The 19,971-nt window shown below is 38.7% G+C and overlaps 1 protein-coding gene across 1 annotated transcript in view; it reads left to right on the top strand.

Moving 5' to 3' along the window:
• Positions 1-19,971, top strand: part of LOC103022397 (dolichyl-diphosphooligosaccharide--protein glycosyltransferase subunit STT3B) — a 178,236-nt gene that overhangs the window by 112,247 nt on the left and 46,018 nt on the right. Inside the window, exons 3-4 of the mRNA XM_022664215.2 lie at positions 4,685-4,972; positions 12,984-13,049. Coding sequence (XP_022519936.1) covers positions 4,685-4,972; positions 12,984-13,049 — 354 coding nt within the window. The remainder of the gene's footprint in view (positions 1-4,684; positions 4,973-12,983; positions 13,050-19,971) is intronic.

The following is a 19,971-nucleotide window of genomic DNA, read 5'->3' as shown; positions in this document are numbered from 1 at the left end:
GGAGTAAGTAATAATGGGTGAAGATGGATGGTACGTTCCATGTCTTGTCTACAGTATCATGTGTTTAATGGGAATTCGCTATAGAAGACTAATATCACCACCCACAGTGTTAGTTTAGCCGTGTTTTAGCTGAATCTCTGTAACTCCTCCAGGTGTTAGGAGGTGATTATTCGGCTGGTGGAGTTGTGAAGTGCCTCGAAAGCAGAAATGGAAATATTTCAATCCCTTATGGAGCAAAACCTGATTCCAGAGGCTTTTCTGAAGCGTTTTCAAGGAAACACTCTCTACATTTTATCAAAGCAAACCAACCTCCAGTTCATTTACACAGTTATTCCACAGAGGATCAGTCATAACATTAAACACACCTGCCTAATAGTGTGTAGCTCCCATTTGTGCGATCAAAACCAACACCAGCAGATGACATGTCTCTCCAAACCATCACTGATCATCAGTAAATTTTACATTTCATTTGTAAATGAACACTGTCTAAGCTACTTGAGGTCTAATGTGAAGTTTCCACCAATCAGTGATAATTTGGAGAGCCTGCTGACAACTTTTATGGAGGTGCGGATTTCATTTTCCAGCAGGACAGCACACTGCCCACACTGCCAAAAGCACCAATTGGTCTTATATAATATTCAAATTTTTTGAAACACTGATTTTGGGTTTTCATTGGCTGTAAGCCATAATCATCAACAATAAAATAAATAAATGTTTAAAATAGATCACTCTGTGTGTTTTAATACATCTATATAATATATGAATTTCACATTTTCAACTGAATTACTGAAATAAAGTAATTTTTGTTCTTTGAAATGATGGAATCAATCTTTCCAATCCAATACTTTTGGAGGAAATAGATTGGGACGCTCATGTCACTGATTCAATTAATTCAATTAATTTCTCACAGCAAAGATCCAAAATATAGAGCCAGTTACTCCAGCAAAAGCAGGGTGGACTCTTTTTAATACCCTTAATTTAGCTATACCTAAAATGATAGATATAAGATATAAAGTTGGGCTCCAAGTGGTCCAGCAGTCTAAAGTGCTGCCACTATGATCAGGAGATCACTGGTTCGAATCCCAATTATGCAGCTTACCATCAGCTGCCAGAGCCCCGAGAGAGCACAGTTGGCCTTGCTCTCTCTGGATGGGTACAGTAGATGGTGCTCTTTCCCCTCATCACTCCTAGGGTGATGTGGATCAGCACAAGGTTGCGTCTGTGAGCTGATGTATCAGAACCGAGTCGCTGCGCTTTCCTCCGAGTGTTAGCGCTGCGACGCTACTCGGCAATGCTGCATCAGCAGCAGCTCAAAAAGAGGCGGAGTCTGACTTCACATGTATCGGAGGAGGCATGTGCTAGTCTCCACACTCCTGGTGTTTGAGCATTACTAGTGATAGGGGGAGTGCTAATGAGTGGGTTGGGTAATTGGCCGGGTAAATTGGGCAGAAAATGGGAAAGAAAATTAAATAGGATCACATAACAGGCAGTGAAATGTGTAGATTGAAAGTCTGAACTTTCTGTGGAAGTTCTCGAGCTGTTTTAGTGCAGTTTGAGTCAGAAATATTCAGAATAAAGTTGTGAAAGTGTGGTTTCGAGTGGTATAAACTCAGTTCGGATAATGGAGAACAGGTTAAAGGGTGCTAATGAGAGCCTCTGGGAGCATTTCAGACTGGTGTGTAGAATTTAACAGAACAGGAAATGTTTTCGGCTTTTTTTTAATGCATTGCAGTATGCTGCAAAAAGTGTGTGTGTAGTCAGGTTGCCCTGCAGCAATGTGGTGGTGAGTGCTATGGGGCAATCGTACCCTCAGGGTCTGAGCATGGGTGGGTTTTTGAGCTGGTAGGGCTGTTTGTAGGGGACGTTTGGGAGCTTGTTCACACCCCACATTACCATGAGTTTCATTGGTACTAACCCAATTCCCCCCAAAAAGTTGGTAAGCTTTGTAAAAATGTTTGGACACACCTAGGCCTGTCACAATAACTGAAATATCAATTTATCTTGCAATAAATGAACATGACCCTTAATTATTTTTAATAGTCGTGATATCGTCTGTTGTGTTTATTTGTATGTTCATATATAACAGTGTACAGTATTTTAGCCAATCATGCTTCAATAACTGTGTCATAACTGACTCCATACACACAGTGTGGACTAAAGTATGTGAAGAAATAAGTATATAATTCCCAAACTCATTATAATAAATGATTAATTACTTTTTTATGCTATTCTGTTATCTTGGCATTTAGTAGTCTTATAATTACAAAAAAAATGTTTATTGCATTAATATATCATTCACAAAAATATCTTATCATGACAGGCCTAGACACACCTTAAATTCAGTGTTTTTCATTACATTAAAATGTTCTATGAATACCTAGACCAAAAAAGTGTTAAACAACCCAGAACATGTTTTTTTTATATTTTACATTCTTCAAAGCAGCACCTCTTGCTTAGATCTTAGATGATCAGTTTTGAACATCTCTGCTGTATTTTCTCAGTCAGTTTTATGAGGTAGAGTCTCCTGGAATTCAGGCTTTCAGTTAACAGCTGTGCTGAACTCATCAAGAGTTAATTACTTGAATTTCTCGTCTCTTAACAAAGTGTTTGAGAGCATCAGTTAAAGTAAAGTAGTGAAGAGGTAGAGTTACAGGTATACAGTGAATAGTGAATATTTGAGTAATGTTTTAATCCAGATTATGAGAAGCAACAACTACTCAACTAAGTAGAGTAAGAAGGTCAGAACAATCTGAAAAGAAAAATTCCAAGAACTTTGAAAGCATCCTCAAAAAATACCATCAAAAACATTACGACGATTAAAACTGGCACTCATCAGGACCACCAAAGGAAAGGCAAGTGAGAGTTTCCTCCGTAGTAAGAAAAGTTCATCACGTTTAATTTACTACATGATTCTTTATGTTTCTGTTGACTTCTAAGTTCATTAAACATTAATGGAGATTAATCAACCCATCCCAGAATAAGCCATGCAAGCTTAAGCCATGAAACTTCCTCCACTGTGTTTCACAGATGAACAGATCCTTTATTTCTTCAAACTTTAGTCTTTCCATCACTTTGGTAAAGGTTACTCTTTGTCTCATCAGTCCATAATCAGTCCACATGTTTGTTTCTGTACTTCTTGGAAAATTCCAGCCAGGTCCTCTTATTCTTATTGTTGTTTATGGGTTTTCATCTTCTGGTGAAGATTCTGTACTTTTGTTTATTAAGTCTACTGAGAAAAGTATATTGTGTTATCTCACTCCTGCTCTCTGGAGGTTCCTACTGATGTTACTAACTTCCTTTTTTGATTTCTCTTGGTCTAACTTTTCAACATCCGTTACTTAATACACCAGTGACGACTTTCTTCAGGACATTCCATACTGTTGTACTGGCTATGAACATAATTTGTTCCATCTTCTCTCAGCTTTACAGTTGCTTGTTGTTCACCTGTATACTCTCATATCTCTCTGGTTTTCATGTTGGTTACTTTTCTAACTAAATATGCTCAGTCTGCACAAATAAAACCCAAATCTAAAACTGAGCGTCCAGACATTCAGCCCTATGTATTATTTGTTTGAATAATTAATGTAACAGGACACACCTCAGCAATAAAAAAACACCTGAGAGTCACATGATCCAGTACTTTTGCTCATAAGAAAAATGGGTGGGTTCAGACTGAACTGTGTATCAGATCCAGATGTAAATTACTGGAAATAAAAGCTGAAATGTTGATCTTTTAACTCGTCTTTTAATATTAAACTCAAATGGTTTTTAATCTACAGTAGAAACAAATTGATTGACCTCACTGTTTCAATACTTTTGGAGGGGACTGTATTTCACTAGACTCAGATAGATGATATGAGTAGAGGTAGAGAACGTCCCTCTTCTCAGTGTGATGTCAGTGTTTTGTAGTAACGTTCGGGTAAAGAGTTGTTAAGCATTCTTGTAGCTTCAGATCTCTTGACCTGGATTCTGAAGGTGTCTAGAGCGGCCTTTTATCTGCAGAGCTGCAGAACTGGAGGACATGCACTGCAGCGTCCAACCCGTCAGATCAGACCTGTCAGGACTGCAGATAGGGGTGTAGAAGTGACAGTGGGGAGGTGAAATATTCATGTGTTTGCTTGTGGGGGAAAGTGAGCTGAAGCTGAGGAGGAATCTATGATGATCTATACCAGGTCTTTCATCGTTCAGACTTCAATGATCTTTAATAATGGCCTGACCCAACATTTCTCAACAAGCACAACCTCAATCTCTACCTCAGTCTCTATCACGACCTCAAACTCAACCTCTACCTCATTATCTACCTCAATCTCTATCACAACCTCAAACTCAACCTCTACCTCAATATCAACCTTAATCTTTACCTGAGTCTCAATCTCAACCTCATTCTCTACCTTTATGTCTACTTCAAAGTCAAACTCAGTTTCTGCCTCAAGCTCCAGCTCAATCTCAACCTTAATCTCTAACTCAATCTTTATCTCGACCTCAAACTCAACCTCTGCCTCAATCTCAACCTCAATCTCAACTTCAATCTCTACCTTAATGTCTACCTCAGTCTCTGCCTCAAGATCCACCTCTATCTCAAACTCAACCTCAATCTCAAACACTACCTTAATACTTTTACCATTGTAAAGAACATTTTCCTAATCTAACACTGAATGCATGTGTTTTTTTGTGTTTTTAACAGGTGTATCCAGGTCTGATGGTAACAGCAGGTCTGATCCACTACACCCTGAGTCTGCTCCACATCACTGTTCACATCCGGGACGTATGTGTGTTCTTGGCCCCTGTGTTCAGTGGACTTACAGCCATCTCCACCTTCCTCCTGACGGGGGAGCTGTGGAGCCAGGGCGCCGCCCTGCTGGCCGCATGCTTTATCGCCATCGTCCCCGGATATATATCTCGCTCTGTCGCCGGCTCGTTTGACAACGAAGGCATCGCCATCTTCGCCCTGCAGTTCACCTACTACCTCTGGGTGAGTATCATCAGAGCCAGTGCTTCCTAACAGTCAGAATGGAGCCAGAAACAACCCCTAAAACCAACTTTAAACCAACTCCTCAAACAAACCCAAACTCTGACCCATAAAAACACAACAAACCTCATAATGAACCCCCAAAACCAATTAAACTAAACCCAAAACCAACCACTCAAACCAACCCAAAACCTTCACTTATAAAGACACAAAAAACCCTAAAACCAATTACAAACCACTTCAAAATCTGACCCGTGAAGACGCAACAAACATCAAAATGAGCCTCCAAAACCAGACCCTCAAATCAACCAAAAATCTGATCCATAAAGATACACACCTTAAAACAATACCTCAAAACCAATTAAACAACTAATCCCAAAACCAGACCCTCAAACTAAAAAAAAGAAAAATAAACAACTAACCTTAAAACAAACACCCAAAACAAAGCCCTAGAACAAACTCCTTAAAACCAAACCCAACCTTTACAGAGCAATCTTCAGAACTAACTCCCAAACCCAGTCATCTAAACATATGAAATCAACCCCCAAAACCAAAAACTAACCCAAACCAACTTAAAGTCTCCCAGAGCCAATTAATCAATTAACTCCAAATCCAACCCCTAAACCAACCCATAATCTGACCCTTAAAGACACAACAAACCTCAAAACAATCCCCCTAAATCAAATCCAAAACTAAACCCTAAAACCAAAAACAAACCAATCCAAAATCTGACCCATAAAGACACAACAAACCTCAAAACTAACAATTAAATCAACCAAACCAAACACCAAATTTAACCTATGTGTTGGGACATTGCTGTTAGATAGATAGATAGATAGATAGATAGATAGATAGATACTTTATTTATCCCGAAGGAAATTTAGGAAGAACTATTTGATTGCGTTCATCCGTTCCATTTGATTGAATTTATCTGTTCTCTATATCTCACATGATTCACCATGGGCTTCATTAGAATAGGATGAGGTGGATTCAGGGAAACATTAAACCGCAGTGCAGTGAATCCTGCTGGGCTCCAGGTAATAGATCCAGCCTCACTCAGCATCACCTGATTTCCCTAACGAGCTCTTATCCTTAACGATGAAAGGAGACTAATTAGCGGAATCAGGTGCTCCTTACAGAGCTGGAGTGAAAAGCTGCTCTGCTTTTACACTGCTTATCAGATTTCAAAGAGAAGACCTCTGAAACCGTGTATTCACACTGACTCCTTTTGTGTGTGAGGAAGAGAATTTGCTATTTTTGAGGAGCAAAAAAATAAAATTAATGTTTTAAATCTCTGAATTGCTGCAAATCTTAGCATGCAGTTCGGTCTCAGGCAGATATTTAACTAGATATGAACTTATCCTGTGCAACAGACCTAACTCTTGCTTTTTCTTTCCTGGAACGGTGCTGATGAGTGCCAGTTTCACCATCATAACGTTTTTGATGGTCTTTGCTATCACTGCATTTGAGGATACTTGATGATTTGAGCAATTCTGTCTATAATATAGATTAGAGAATTTCTCAAAAATCACTGTATACCAACTCTACCTCTTCACATCTTTGACAACAGATTAAGAGACAAGAAATTCAAGTAATTAACTCTTGACTCTCACAAATGGAAGGGTAAGAGGGTGGACATGAATGCAGGTCTTATTTTATTATAACAAAAATAGATAAATAAAGCAAAAGGTAAAACAAACACAGGACACGGAAAAAAACAACTAAATAACATGACTGGGATAATCAATTAACAAAGACAAGAACAAGATAAATAGATGGATAGATAGACAGACAGATATTGTATTGATCCCGAAGGAAATTTAGCAGCCAGCAGCAGTTACAGAAAAAACAACACAGAAGCACAAACAATAACAGGGGTGATACAGTATAATAAAATAAGAAGTAGGTAAAGGTGCAGTAAGAAAATTAAAACTATTATAAGATATATACAAGAATATATATATACATATATAAATACAAACAATACAAAAAAAACTGTACAAAGTATAAAGGTAACCTGACTGTAAATAGGAGGTAGTGCAGTAATACAAAATAAATAAGATAAAATGGAAAAACAGGTATCAGCTGATACAACTATACTGAAAAATAAAAACCTGTGCAAGTATTATAGTGTATTTAGTAGAACGTAAAGGTGTCCATGAGTGCAAATGTACCGGATGTCCAGTAAAATGACAGTAGTGTCCAGAAGTGCAAGAAATTACAGGTTGTTCAGTAAAGTTTCAAAAATGTCTCGGAGTGTGAATATTCTGGATGTACAGTAAAGTGTCAGGAGTGTTTAGTAGTGCAAATATACAGATTGTATGGTAAAGTAATAATAGAACAAAGACTAAACAAAACTAAACAAAACAAGAAAATCAAAAACTGAAAATAACACCGGTGTAAGACACAAATCTGACATGCATACATGGCATGGGAGCACACAAAAGACTTTACCACCAAACTCTGAAAACAAAGGGGCTTAAATGCAAGAGGGTGAGGAACAACTGGGGAAGAAAACAAGGGGGCGGGGTTACAAACAAGAGTGACAACACTAATAGCTAGGGTGGGGCCAGGACAGAGACAAGACAATAACAAAACAAGGCCATGTGCTTAAAAGAGCACATGGTTGGGGACAGAAGCACATTGAAGCAAAAAGAGGAAAGAGGAAAGAACACAAGACAGATACAGACTAAGGTGTCATTGACTAGTTCAGCACAGCTGTTAACTGAAAGCCTGAATTCCAGCAGAGATGTGCAAAACTGTCATGTAAGAATGTAAAATATAAAACATATTCTGGTTTGTTTAACACCTTTTTCCTTACTAAATTATTCCATACGATTTTCTTCATAGTTTGGATGAGTTAGATGAGTTTATTATTTAATATAATAAACAATATGAAATAATAAATAATAAAAATCACTGTATATATTATGGGCTGTGTAGTATAGTGTTTGAAAGAGAGAAAGCAGCTGGGTTATATCTGTCTTTCATATAGCAAAGCTCTTTTATGTGTATTTTATGCTGGCAGGTAAAATTATTCCAGTTGTGTGTGTTCCATTATTTATTGTGATGCTAGAGGACAACAAACACACACAATCATATTGTATGCATTTATACAAATATAATCTCTCTCTCTCTTTTTCTCTCTCTCTCTCTTTCGGTCTGGTGGAGTTTTAATTCAGTGCTGCACAGTTCAGAAAGAGAAACAGTACAGGGTGCAGAAGGACAGTGTGATCGATCTATCTATCTATCTATCTATCTATCTGTCTGTCTGTCTGTCTGTCTGTCTACAGTGGCTTGCAAAAGTATTCCTACCCCTGAACTTTGTTCACATTTTGTCACCTTACAACCAATTTTAATTGATCAACCAATTTTAAGTGATCAACCAACACAAAGTAGCACATAATTGTGAAGTGTAATGAAAATGACTCTGATACTCCTGAATAAATTCCAGTGCAGTCTATGAGTTGTCATCAGAAGTCACTTAATTAGATACTTAATATTCTATATACTAAATATACTAAAATATTCTACAACTGCAAACCTACCAAGACATGTCCATGCTTTACCCAAAACTGACAGATCCAGCAAGGAGAGCACTGATCAGAAAAGCAGCCAAGAGGCCCATGGTCACTCTGGAGGAGCTGCTGAAATCCCAGCAGTTTAGATCAGTTAGATGTTAGAATGTCCCAGTCAAAGGATTCTATCTATCTATCTATCTATCTATCTATCTATCTATCTATCTATCTATCTATCTATGTATCTATCTATCTATCTAGTGCTATCTAGAGAGCTGTACTGGTGCAGTAGGTGCAGCAGCTGCTGTAAGCTGTGCTCTGTGGAGGATGGAAGCAGCAGGTCATCAGCGTAGAGCAGGAAGTTAACCCGTGTTTTGTCGGAAAGTGTCCAGGAGCTGCAGAGTCATCCAGCAGAGCCGTTACCTGTCTGTCTATAGAGCTATTGTAGATCTGCAGGCCTGTCTCACCCTGTAGCTCCTCAGTTTTATTCCTGTATATAGATTTCATCACACTCTACACCCTACACCTCTCAATATAGATAGATATGGATAGATACATCTCTCTCTCTCTCTCTCTGCTGAGCTATGTAGTCATTATCGTTTGATCTCTTCACACTGACTGTGTGTGTGTAGTGTAGTGTAGTGTGTGTGTGTGTGTGTATCCCCTGTGGTAGTAATTTGGGCTGTGCTGTAACTCAGCTGTGGAGAAATCAGAGCAGTTCTCTTCACCTGCAGACCTGCAATACTGAACTCGCCCAAACTATGAGGAAAAACACATGGAATTATTTAATAAACAGAAAAGTGTTAAATAAACCAGAATATGTTTTTTTTATGTTTTTTTCACATCTCTGCTGGATTTTCTCAGTCAGCTTTATGAGGTAGAGTCTCCTGGAATTCAGGCTTTCAGTTAACAGCTGTGCTGAACTCATCAAGAATTAATTACTTGAATTTCTTGTCTCTTAATAAAGTGTTTGAGAGCATCAGTTAAAGTAAAGTAGTGAAGAGGTAGAGTTACAGGTATACAGTGAATAGTGAATATTTATAGAGTTATAATAGAGTTATAATGTTCTAATCCAGATTATGAGAAGCAACAACTACTCAACTAAATAAAGAAAAAAATGGTCAGTGAATGCGAAAATAAGAATTTTAAGAACTGCCAGTCAATGCAATGACTATTAAAATGTTATAATGATGAAACTGGCACTTATCATCAGGACTGCCCCATTAAAAAGGAAGAGCAAGAATTCTCTTTTGTTACATAGATAAGAGCACCTAAATGCTTCTTCACAGAGTATTATGGTTTGTTTAACACTTTTACATTATTACATGATTCCTTATGTGTTCCTTCATAGTCTGGATTACTTAAGTATTAGTGTAAAAAATGATTTTTATTTTTTAAAGAGATAGTGTGTCCAAACTTTTGATTGGTACTCTATATTATATATGTTCTTCATCTCCAGTGTCCAACAATTCCAACAGTTGGCTTGAACAGACCATGTGAACAGAGTACATGGAGTAGCTAAGTTGTAGTAGAGCTGCTATATAGCTAACTAGCTAGTTAATCATACCATTATTAAGCATGTTGTTATTACATAGTTATTACATGCTGTTGTTTAGAGAAAGCTAACATTAGTGTAGTTGGACATCATGCTGGACTCGATTGCTAGCATTAGTACTCAGTCCCGGCCAGTAAGTTGTCACATTAAAGAGCAACTAAACCATAAATCATTTTTTTCATTAATAGTTGAAATGTGTTCCTTTGTATCCTGCTTAAAATGTTAAATAACCCTTTTCTAACTTTTAAAAAACACTTTTATTGTGGTCATTTCTGCCTCTGCAGCACCAATCAGTCAATAATACCACCAATCAGCCCTCCCTACTGCCCCACCACTAAACCCATACATCATCCAGTGCCCCTCCCATTTTTTTTTAGCATTTTGCAAAATTAACCTGAGGGTGAAGTCAGTTAAAAACATTATTTTATGCATCAAATACAAAGTGGAAATGTAAGTGCTTCGGTAAAAAAAAAATACGTTAAATGTACAGGAGTTGGACAATGAAACTGAAACACCTGTCATTTTAGTGTGGGAGGTTTCATGGCTAAATTGGAGCAGCCTGGTTGCCAATCTTCATTAATTGCACATTGCATCAGTAAAAGCAGAGTGTGAAGGTTCAATTAGCAGGATAAGAGCACAGTTCTGCTCTAAATATTACAATGCACACAACATTATGGGAGACATACCAGAGTTCAAAAGAGGACAAATTGTTGGTGCAGGTCTTGCTGGAGCATCTGTGACCAAGACAGCAAGTCTTTGTGATGCATCAAGAGCCACGGTATCCAGGGTAATGTCAGCGAGATACCACCAAGAAGGACCAACCACATCCAACAGGATTAACTGTGGACGCTGTAAGAGGAAGCTGTCTGAAAGGGATGTTCGGGTGCTAACCCGGATTGTATCCAAAAAACATAAAACCACGGCTGATCAAATCACACAGAATTCAATGTTCACCTCAACTCTCCTGTTTCCACCAGAACTGTCCGTCACCACAATCAATTATTGTGCTCTAAAACCAGGTGTTTCAGTTTCATTCTCCAAACCCTGTACTTTTACTTTTAGGAAATCAATCTTACTCTATAAGTAAATTAGGTATCAGGGGAAAATAAGTTTTGCTTTTGGTACTTTAGGTTGTGCTGTAAACTCAATGAAGGCAGTCTGAGACACTGAGCTTGGTCTGGGAGTCTAGCTTTACCTCTGTTCGCTCTACCTGTGCAAAATCTGGTTTTAGACAACATGGTGGCCCTGTTTTTCTACAGTTATTGTTTTAAACCTGGCGTAAGCTGTAGCAACACCTGCGGACACCACTAACGAGCTCTCTTTCTTAACGAGGCCCAGAACCATATTAAATAAATCAGCTGTTTGTTTTTTAGAGGTTATAGATCAGATATTAACAGACCTCCCAGCGTTCAGAGCAGGAGGCTGAGTATCTCTAAAGCCACAGATCAGCAGGGGAACAGTGAACAGCCCCCCGTCGGCTCCAGGCCATTACCCTGAACAGCCGGACGCGGGAACGCCAGCACGGATCATACGTATGAGAGCGCTGTGGGTCAACGCTGCCGGCAGGAGATTTATACTCCAGTCGTTTAGTTATACGGAGCTTCCCGCCAAGGATCACAGATCACACTCAGTGTGAGATTCTTACATTATAAATCAGATCTTTACTGAACTCACCTCATTCTGACCAGCCATGAGTAAAATTATATTCAGTACTGTATTTACAGCAGAACTCCAGCGCCAACGAGAGGAAAGACGAGGAAAGGGCTCTTATCAGGGGAGCTGTTAACTTGCGGTTTCTGAGGCTGGTAACTCTGATGAACTTATCCTGTACAACAGAGGAAATTCTCGCTCTTCCTTTCCTGGGGTGGCCCTGATGAGTGCCAGTTTCATCATTATAACATTTCTGTTGGTCTTTTTTGCGACAGCACTTGAGGATACTTGAGGATTAAGCGTTCATATAAAGCTTCTTTTCAGATTGACAGATTGACTTAATTTCTTCTTAAAATCATTGTATTCTTTACTTAGTTAAGTAGTTCTTGCTTCTCATAATGTTTAATGGTCGTTGCATTGACTGCCAGTTCTTGAAATTCTTCTTTTCACATTGACTGACCTTCATTTACTTAGTTGAATAGGTCTTGCTTCTTATAATCTGGTTTAGAACATTAGTTACATAGAGCTATTTACTGTATTCCAACACTACCTCTTCACAACTTTACAACTGATGCTCTGAAACACATTAAGACACAATACATTTAAGTAATTAACTCTTGAGGAGTTCAGCACAGCTGTTAACTGAAAGCCTGAATTCCAGGTGACTCTACCTCATAAAACTGACTGAGAAAATGCCAAAAGCAAGAGGTGCTCCTTTTAAAAATGTAAAATATAAAACATATTCAGGTTTAAAACCATTCCATTATAGTGGGTTTTATAAGTCAATAAGGAAAAATTTCAGAATATGAAAGTTAATTTATTTATTTCTCTCTTTTGTCTGTGTTGCCAGTGTCCTTTATCCCCCTTTCCTGCCTTTATCTGCTAATAACCTATTCAGCTCAAGCTCTTTAATCCTGCCTCTCTCTCTCCATCTTTCTCTTTTTCTCACTCTCTTTTACACTCTATTCAGTCTTGAATGGAGCCCTCATGTGCTCAGGAGGCGTGGCCTTTGTAAGCCACTCACACTTATTGAAGAACCCTCACATCCAGCAGCTCTAGTGCCGCTACACAGCCTTAGCGCTAATTCCATTCAATCCCTGGACTTGCATTTAATTACAGAGCTAAAACTGGCCTGGGGTGTATTTTTCCTAGTGTGTGTGTTATATATGAGTGTGAGTGTGTATATGTGTGTGTAAGTGTAAGTGTGTATTTACTGTGGATAAAGTGCTTTAGTAAATGCTTGTGTTGTCCTGTAATTGATATTAATTGAGCTCCTCTCTCCTGCATTTAGGTGAAGTCCATCAAAACCGGCTCCGTCTTCTGGACCATCTGCTGCTGCCTCAGCTACTTCTACATGGTGAGTGCTTGCACTGATTCAAATTCAATTACATTAAATAAAATTTAATTAAATTAATTAATAAATAATGCACTACAGTTTGCTGCAGAACTCTACATGCAGTTCTGCCTCAGGCAGATATGTAAATGATTACAGGTGTGATCTGATTAGACTATGGTTATGTCACAAGAGAGTGTAAAAGTTTTGGGTAGTGTACCTCCTGGTGAGAGATGGCTCACTGTTAGGCATGCCTCTATATAATCCACTCAAAGACATTTTGTCCAGTTGAAAGACTTGACAGGTGGTAGATTCAATCTTGAATTCAATCCAATGAATCCAGGTTCTGTTTGGGATCTGATGATGTTTAGGTTTGAGTATGGAGTTCTCATGATGATTCTCTTCAATCCTGCCCTTGAGGTGGACTGAAGAGTTCACAGTGTAAACTGCAGGAGTGATTGATGATCTGAGGATAATCTCATACAGTGACAGTCAGTCACTCCTAGTAGTGATAGGAGGAACACTAACAGTGATCTCAGTGATGTGTGCAGAACATCCTGCAGATACATGTGTTGCTGCCTCTCATGCAGAACTTCCAACTAATAGCAGCATTTTTCAGCAGGATAATGCTCACCCACACACAGCAAGGGTTTCCCAGGTTGCCAGGTTGGTCCCATTTTATTATAAGTATTTCTAATAACTATGTAGCTACACATTAACATCTTGCATTATAGCAGTATTTGAGAAGTACAAATTGTTACAGATTGATTTTAGTTGTACAGGATATATGCAATTACACACGTGTATAGTATTGTACACTGTAAAACATTACAGCCACATTAAGTTATGTGAACGTATTTGTTCTTTTCAATTCCAATTGCCATGACAAGTTTAGTATATTGAACTCAAGTTCCTTCGTTTTACATAAAAATAACTTAAAATAACATATTGTCTTAACTTCCTGTGAGTTATTCAAATTTACCCAAGTTTATTCAACTTACGTTTTTAAGTTATTGGTAAAAAAAATGAAAGTGTGAAGATTTGAAAATGCAGAGAGGTAGAGTGATAGGCAGCAAGTTAGAAAAGACTGGAGTACTTTTTACAACTTTAAAACCGTGGGCGCATTGGGCTAAACACTTTTTAACCGACGCATAGCATAGGATTACTTTCAGCTGCGTGAGTCACCAACACTCCAAAAAGTAATTCTGTGTTTTAGTCGGAAGAACTAATGTTATTAAGTTGAGTGAACTCGCCGGCCAGTACAACTCCATTGTTTTCAATCGGAAAACTTAAAAAGGTTTGTTGAGACAATGAAAAAATGTGATTTCAACCAACTTTTAGCTCTTTCTACAGTGTTGGTTCATGCAGCTTTCCTATTGGTTCCTGGTACCATATATCTGCATATTGGGTGTAGCCGCTCCCTTACTTACCATCTTTGTGTTGTCTGTTGCCCAAAGCTACCTTATTCTGGGCGTGCACTAATTATAATATATACGTTGATTGCCAGCCCAATATTTGCATATTGGGTGTGGTCTCTCCCTTACTTACCATCTTTGTGTTGTCTGTTGTACAAAGCTACCTGATCCTGGGCGTGCAGTAATATAATATATGTGTTGATTGCCAGGCCTCAGTGTTTGTGGGCTGTAAGAGCACATTAACTTTGTTCTGTGTTCTGGGTGATCACAGTATGCTGGCTTTGAGCTACAGAGTTCACTCTTTACTGAGTTTACTCTTATTCTGCCCCAGCAATATACTGTCAGTATTGGCAGTTAAATAATAATGTTAAAAATGTTTCTAATACTTATGGTTAACTTAAAATAATAAGTCGTGTGAATATTACTGAAGTTTTACTTACTTGAAAGTGTGTGTTAAAATAAAGCTGAATTGTTAGTTTATTTGACTAAACAGAACATTTAAAAAAAAAGGGACAAATTCAGTGCATCAAGTTGAAACAATAAGTAATGAGTATTTGAACAACTTGTTTAACTTAACATCTTGAGTTCATACAAATGTTTTCATCAAGTTGAGTTAACTCAGCTTTTTAAGGCAGCAGGGGAACTTATGTTGCTGAGTTTAACCAACTTGAAATGTTTTACAGTGTACAAATGTTTTAAGCACCTGTGGGAATTTCAGTAAAGAAAAAGCTTCTTAGCTGTGCAGTAAGTGTTTATTAGCTCAGTAAAACACATTACAGCATTACAATAAATACTAACAGCAATTTTACAAAGAGCAGAGCAGCTTTTACAGCCCTGTTTTCCTTAAAACATCTCCTAATCTCTCCTCCTCATCTGAGTTTAATAGAGTTTAATTTCTAGTTCTCATCATATTAATCAACACCTGGTTTGGTAAATTACTGGTAAATGTGGTAAATCAGGTGAGCTGCTGACGGAACTGAACATAATAAACACATGCTGGCTGAGGAGCATCCAGGAGAAATCTGGAATCTCTACACTTTGTTCTTCAGCTCGGCTCACAAGATTCGACATACTTAGTTAAAAATGAGAATTCCTTTTTACTTTTTACTGTATTTATGTTTATTTGCCTCTGTTCATATATCATATGTGGTGCTTTTTCAGGTAAAACACTCATATTGCTGAGATAAATGGATTAGTGTAATTTGCTTTGGTGCCTAAAACTTTTGCACAGTACTGTAAATTATCATCATTTCAACAACAATATCAAAAGTTGAATTACTCATATTATTGTTTGTGGAACAAGTTGTGTATAAAATATAATTTGAGTGATATAATTTGTATAATCTGTGTTTCACCAGTAATTACACTGCATAGATTGTTAACATGTAACTATACACTTATTAGACAGACATATGCTTGTATATAGAAAGATTGCTCATATATGGTTTCTCATATATGGTGTGCCCCCAGGGGACACCATATGGATTTGTAGAGACTGGTGTCCACCTAGAAACCATATAAACATTTCAGGAACTAGTATTGATACCTTCTCACCACGTATACAGTGCTAATATTACATTATCACATTATAGCATTCCCTGTCATGTTTTATTGTTTAGGTATACCCTATAAAAACTTGCAAATAATCGCAGTTAATCACAGAATATTGTTATGATCAATCTGATTAAACTTTTTTAATCGATTCACATCACTAACTTTTTATGAAAGTGAAGAAGCATGAAGTTACAGTATGTAGAGGGTCGGAGGGGTGTCCAGGTCATGTGATTTTCAGGAAGGGCATTGAGAGCCACTGCTGTTCCATTACAAAAGTGTCGTTTTTTAAAGCTCCTAAAGGCAAAATTCAGAGTTTCAGTAAATTACATCATTCCAGTTATTCTAACCTGCAGCCCTTTAGCCTGGGTGTGTTAGCGTAGCATAGCGAGTGGAGCTCCAGCGCTGCACTGCCGGGAGTGTGTGCGGGGTGTGTGTGTATAGGGAGTGTGTGTGTGTGTGTGTGTGTGTGTGTATTGGTTGTGTGTGTACAGGGAGTGTGTGTGGATGATTTAATGCGATTAAAAAGCGTGCTGAGAAAGTGCCAGCAGCACCTGCTCCCAAAGGGCGGAAAGAAGAGCCGTGTGTTAACACATCAAAAGCTTTTCAGACAGCAGCGCAATACACACACACACACACACACACACACACACACACACACACACACACACACACACTGCTGGACGTCTAAATCACTGTGTCACACACATACGGTGCTCATCACAAGTTTGGACACACCTGGATGAATAGGTGATTTTCTATATCCTTACATACATTTAGATCTAAAAACACCTTGTTTCTAAAACTGAACTAAAATTATTAGTTTCACATGATGAGCCGTAATAATGTCATTTACTAAAACCTGCTATAAATCAAGGGTATTAAAACCATAAATCTTCCTCTGAAATCAAAGGTATTTACAGGAGTTTCTGTCCTGTCTTGGTCTCTTGGTCTTGGAATACTGGTCTCAGTCTTGTTTCGTTCTTAGTCTCCTGGTCTCTGTCTTTTCTTGGTCTTAGTCTCTCAGTCTCAGTCTTTTCTCAGTCTGTCGGTCTCTTTCTTGTCTTAGTCTTAGTCTTAGTCTGTTGGTCTCAGTCGTGTCTTAGTCTCAGTCACATTGGGTCTTAGTCTTCTTGCAGTCTCAGTTTCCTGGTCTTAGTTTTTGCTTGTTTTTGTCTTGTCTTAGTCTCTTAATCTCATTTCTGTCTTAGTCTCAATTTTACCTAGTGTTTGTCTTGTCTCAGTCATAGCCAGTCTCAGTCTTGTTCCAGTCTCAATCCCCTAGTCTCTGTCTGTTGTTAGTCTCTCTGTCTTCTATCTTGTTTCAGTCCCTCAGTCTTTGTCTTGTCTTGGTCTTAGTCACTTGGTCTCTGTCTTTTCTCAGTCTGCTGGTCTCTTTCTTTTCTTAGTCTTAGTCTTTTGGTCTCAGTCGTGTTTTAGTCTCAGTCACATTGGGTCTTAGTCTTCTTCCAGTCTCAGTTTCCTGGTCTCTGTTTTGCTTTGTCTTAGCCTTTCAGTTGCTTTCTTGTCTTGGTTTTAGTCCTTTGGTCTCTGTCTTGTCTCAGTCTTAGTCTCTCAGTCTCTGTCTTTTCTCATCTCAGCCTCTCAGTCCCAGTTTTGTCTCAGTTTCAGTCTGATCTTCATCTCAGTCATTTCCAGTCTCTGTCTTGTCTTGATCTTAGTCTCCTGGTCTCTATTATGTCACAATCTCATTATCCTGGTCTCTGTCTTGTCTTGGTCTCAGGCTCTTGGTCTTTGTCTTGTCTCAGTCTCAGGCATTTCTGCTCTCTCTTCTGTCTTGGTCTTAGACCCTGGTCTCTGTCTTGTCTCGATCTCAGTCTCCCAGTCTCTATCCTTTCTCGGTCTTTAATCACTCTTTCTTTTGTCTTTGTCTCAGTTCACTTCTGATCTTATCAAATTAAACATTTCTATTTAGAGCTTTTCAGAGCTTGTCTTTTTGAAGCAGAATCACTGCAGCTGGATCTTAGCTCTCGTCTGCGGGTGATTGGGCTTTGAGGTCATGTTTATAAGGCATGTGAGACACCTGACACTTTCAAGGTCGATGTTTTTTCAGATCCGTCCCTCCATCCATCTTTCCCTGTGCGATGTAGAAAAAGCTTAACTGCAGTGAGGAGTTTACTGTAATTACGAGTTCGGAGGCGGGAAAGGGTCGAGTATAATCTCCCAGAAATTCACCATGAACACTGTCTCTAAAGCGACCAATTTGGCACCCGGTGCAGTGTCTCTCGCTCATCGTTTATCATCCGCATCATTGGGAGTTTAGTCTGTAATCTGTGAGTAATGTCTGTGAAGTGCCTGGGCTGAATCAGCTCTGCTCGCTGATTTCTCTGCAGGTTTGACGTCTGTATTACAGAGAGATTTATTTATGTGAAGACAAAGATCTGAATTTATAAAACAGGATCAGTCAGAATCAATATAATGTTTCATTTGTGTCACAGAAGTAGTTTAGATGGTACCACTTTAAACACTTTGAAATAAAGCTCCTTCATAAAGGGTTTATAAATAGTTTACAAATAAGTGTATTAATGGTTATTTATTAGGTTATAAACCATTAATAAGCAGTTGTGGCTTAAATGTTAAATTTAAGTTATGTTAAATTGCTGGTTTTATATACAAAGTACCTAAAAGTGTTTTTTTTATTATTATTAATAAGATAAACAAAATTAATTTTGTTACTTATTTTGTTTACTAATTTCGTTATGGTCGATGACCAGCTCTCCTTCCTGCACCATGTGGCCTCAGTTGCTCGGTCCTGCCGCTTCGCGCTTTATAACATCAGGTAAATTAGACAGTTTCTGACGCAACAGGCCACCCAACTCCTGGTACAAGCAGTCGTCATCTCACGCCTCGACTACTGCACTGCCCTGCTAACTGGCCTCCCGTCCTGTGTAGTAAAACCACTACAGATGATTCAGAACGCAGCAGCACGTCTGGTCTTCAACCAACCAAAACGGGCACGTCACCCCGCTGCTCATTGAGCTCCACTGGCTACCAGTTGATGCTCGCATCAAATTCAAAACTTACAATTGCCTACAAGGTGATGACAGAACAGCTCCTTCCTACCTGCACTCGCTCCTGAAGGCTTACGCTACCTCCCGGCCGCTGCGCTCCTCCAATGAACGTCGCCTCGCTTTACCAAACAAACATTCACACAAAGCAATCCAGACTGTTCTCATACAGAGTTCCCCAATGGTGGAACAAACTACCTTCTACTACCAGATCAGGAGAATCTCTCGCTATCTTTAATAAACTCCTGAAGACAGAGCTCTTCAAAGAGCACTTACTCTCCTAACACCTCTAACTACCTACCTTCTACTACCAGATCAGGAGAATCTCTCACTATCTTTAATAAACTCCTGAAGACAGAGCTCTTCAAAGAGCACTTACTCTCCTAACACCTCTAACTACCTTCTACTACCAGATCAGGAGAATCTCTCACTATCTTTAATAAACTCCTGAAGACTGAGCTCTTCAAAGAGCACTTACTCTCCTAACACCTCTAACTAACTACCTTCTACTACCAGATCAGGAGAATCTCTCACTATCTTTAATAAACTCCTGAAGACAGAGCTCTTCAAAGAGCACTTATTCTCCTAACACCTCTAACTAACTACCTTCCACTACCAGATCAGGAGAATCTCTCACTATCTTTAATAAACTCCTGAAGACAGAGCTCTTCAAAGAGCACTTACTCTCCTAACACCTCTAACTAACTACCTTCTACTACCAGATCAGGAGAATCTCTCGCTATCTTTAATAAACTCCTGAAGACGGAGCTCTTCAAAGAGCACTTACTCTCCTAACACCTCTAACACACTAACTACTTCTAACCCCATTTCCTTCTTCCCCTCCTTCACTTCTCTATCCTTTTATTTCCCTTCGACCTCCTTTGAGCCCTATCTAAAATGGTTTATCTTAATTCCTATTACTTTTGTACTTGACTATTGTAAGTCGCTTTG

Source organism: Astyanax mexicanus, unplaced genomic scaffold (genome assembly GCF_023375975.1).
Source record: "Astyanax mexicanus isolate ESR-SI-001 unplaced genomic scaffold, AstMex3_surface scaffold_31, whole genome shotgun sequence".
Taxonomy (NCBI): domain Eukaryota; kingdom Metazoa; phylum Chordata; class Actinopteri; order Characiformes; family Acestrorhamphidae; genus Astyanax; species Astyanax mexicanus.
Note: the sequence above shows the minus strand (reverse complement) of the source record. Positions and strands in the feature narration are given on the sequence as shown.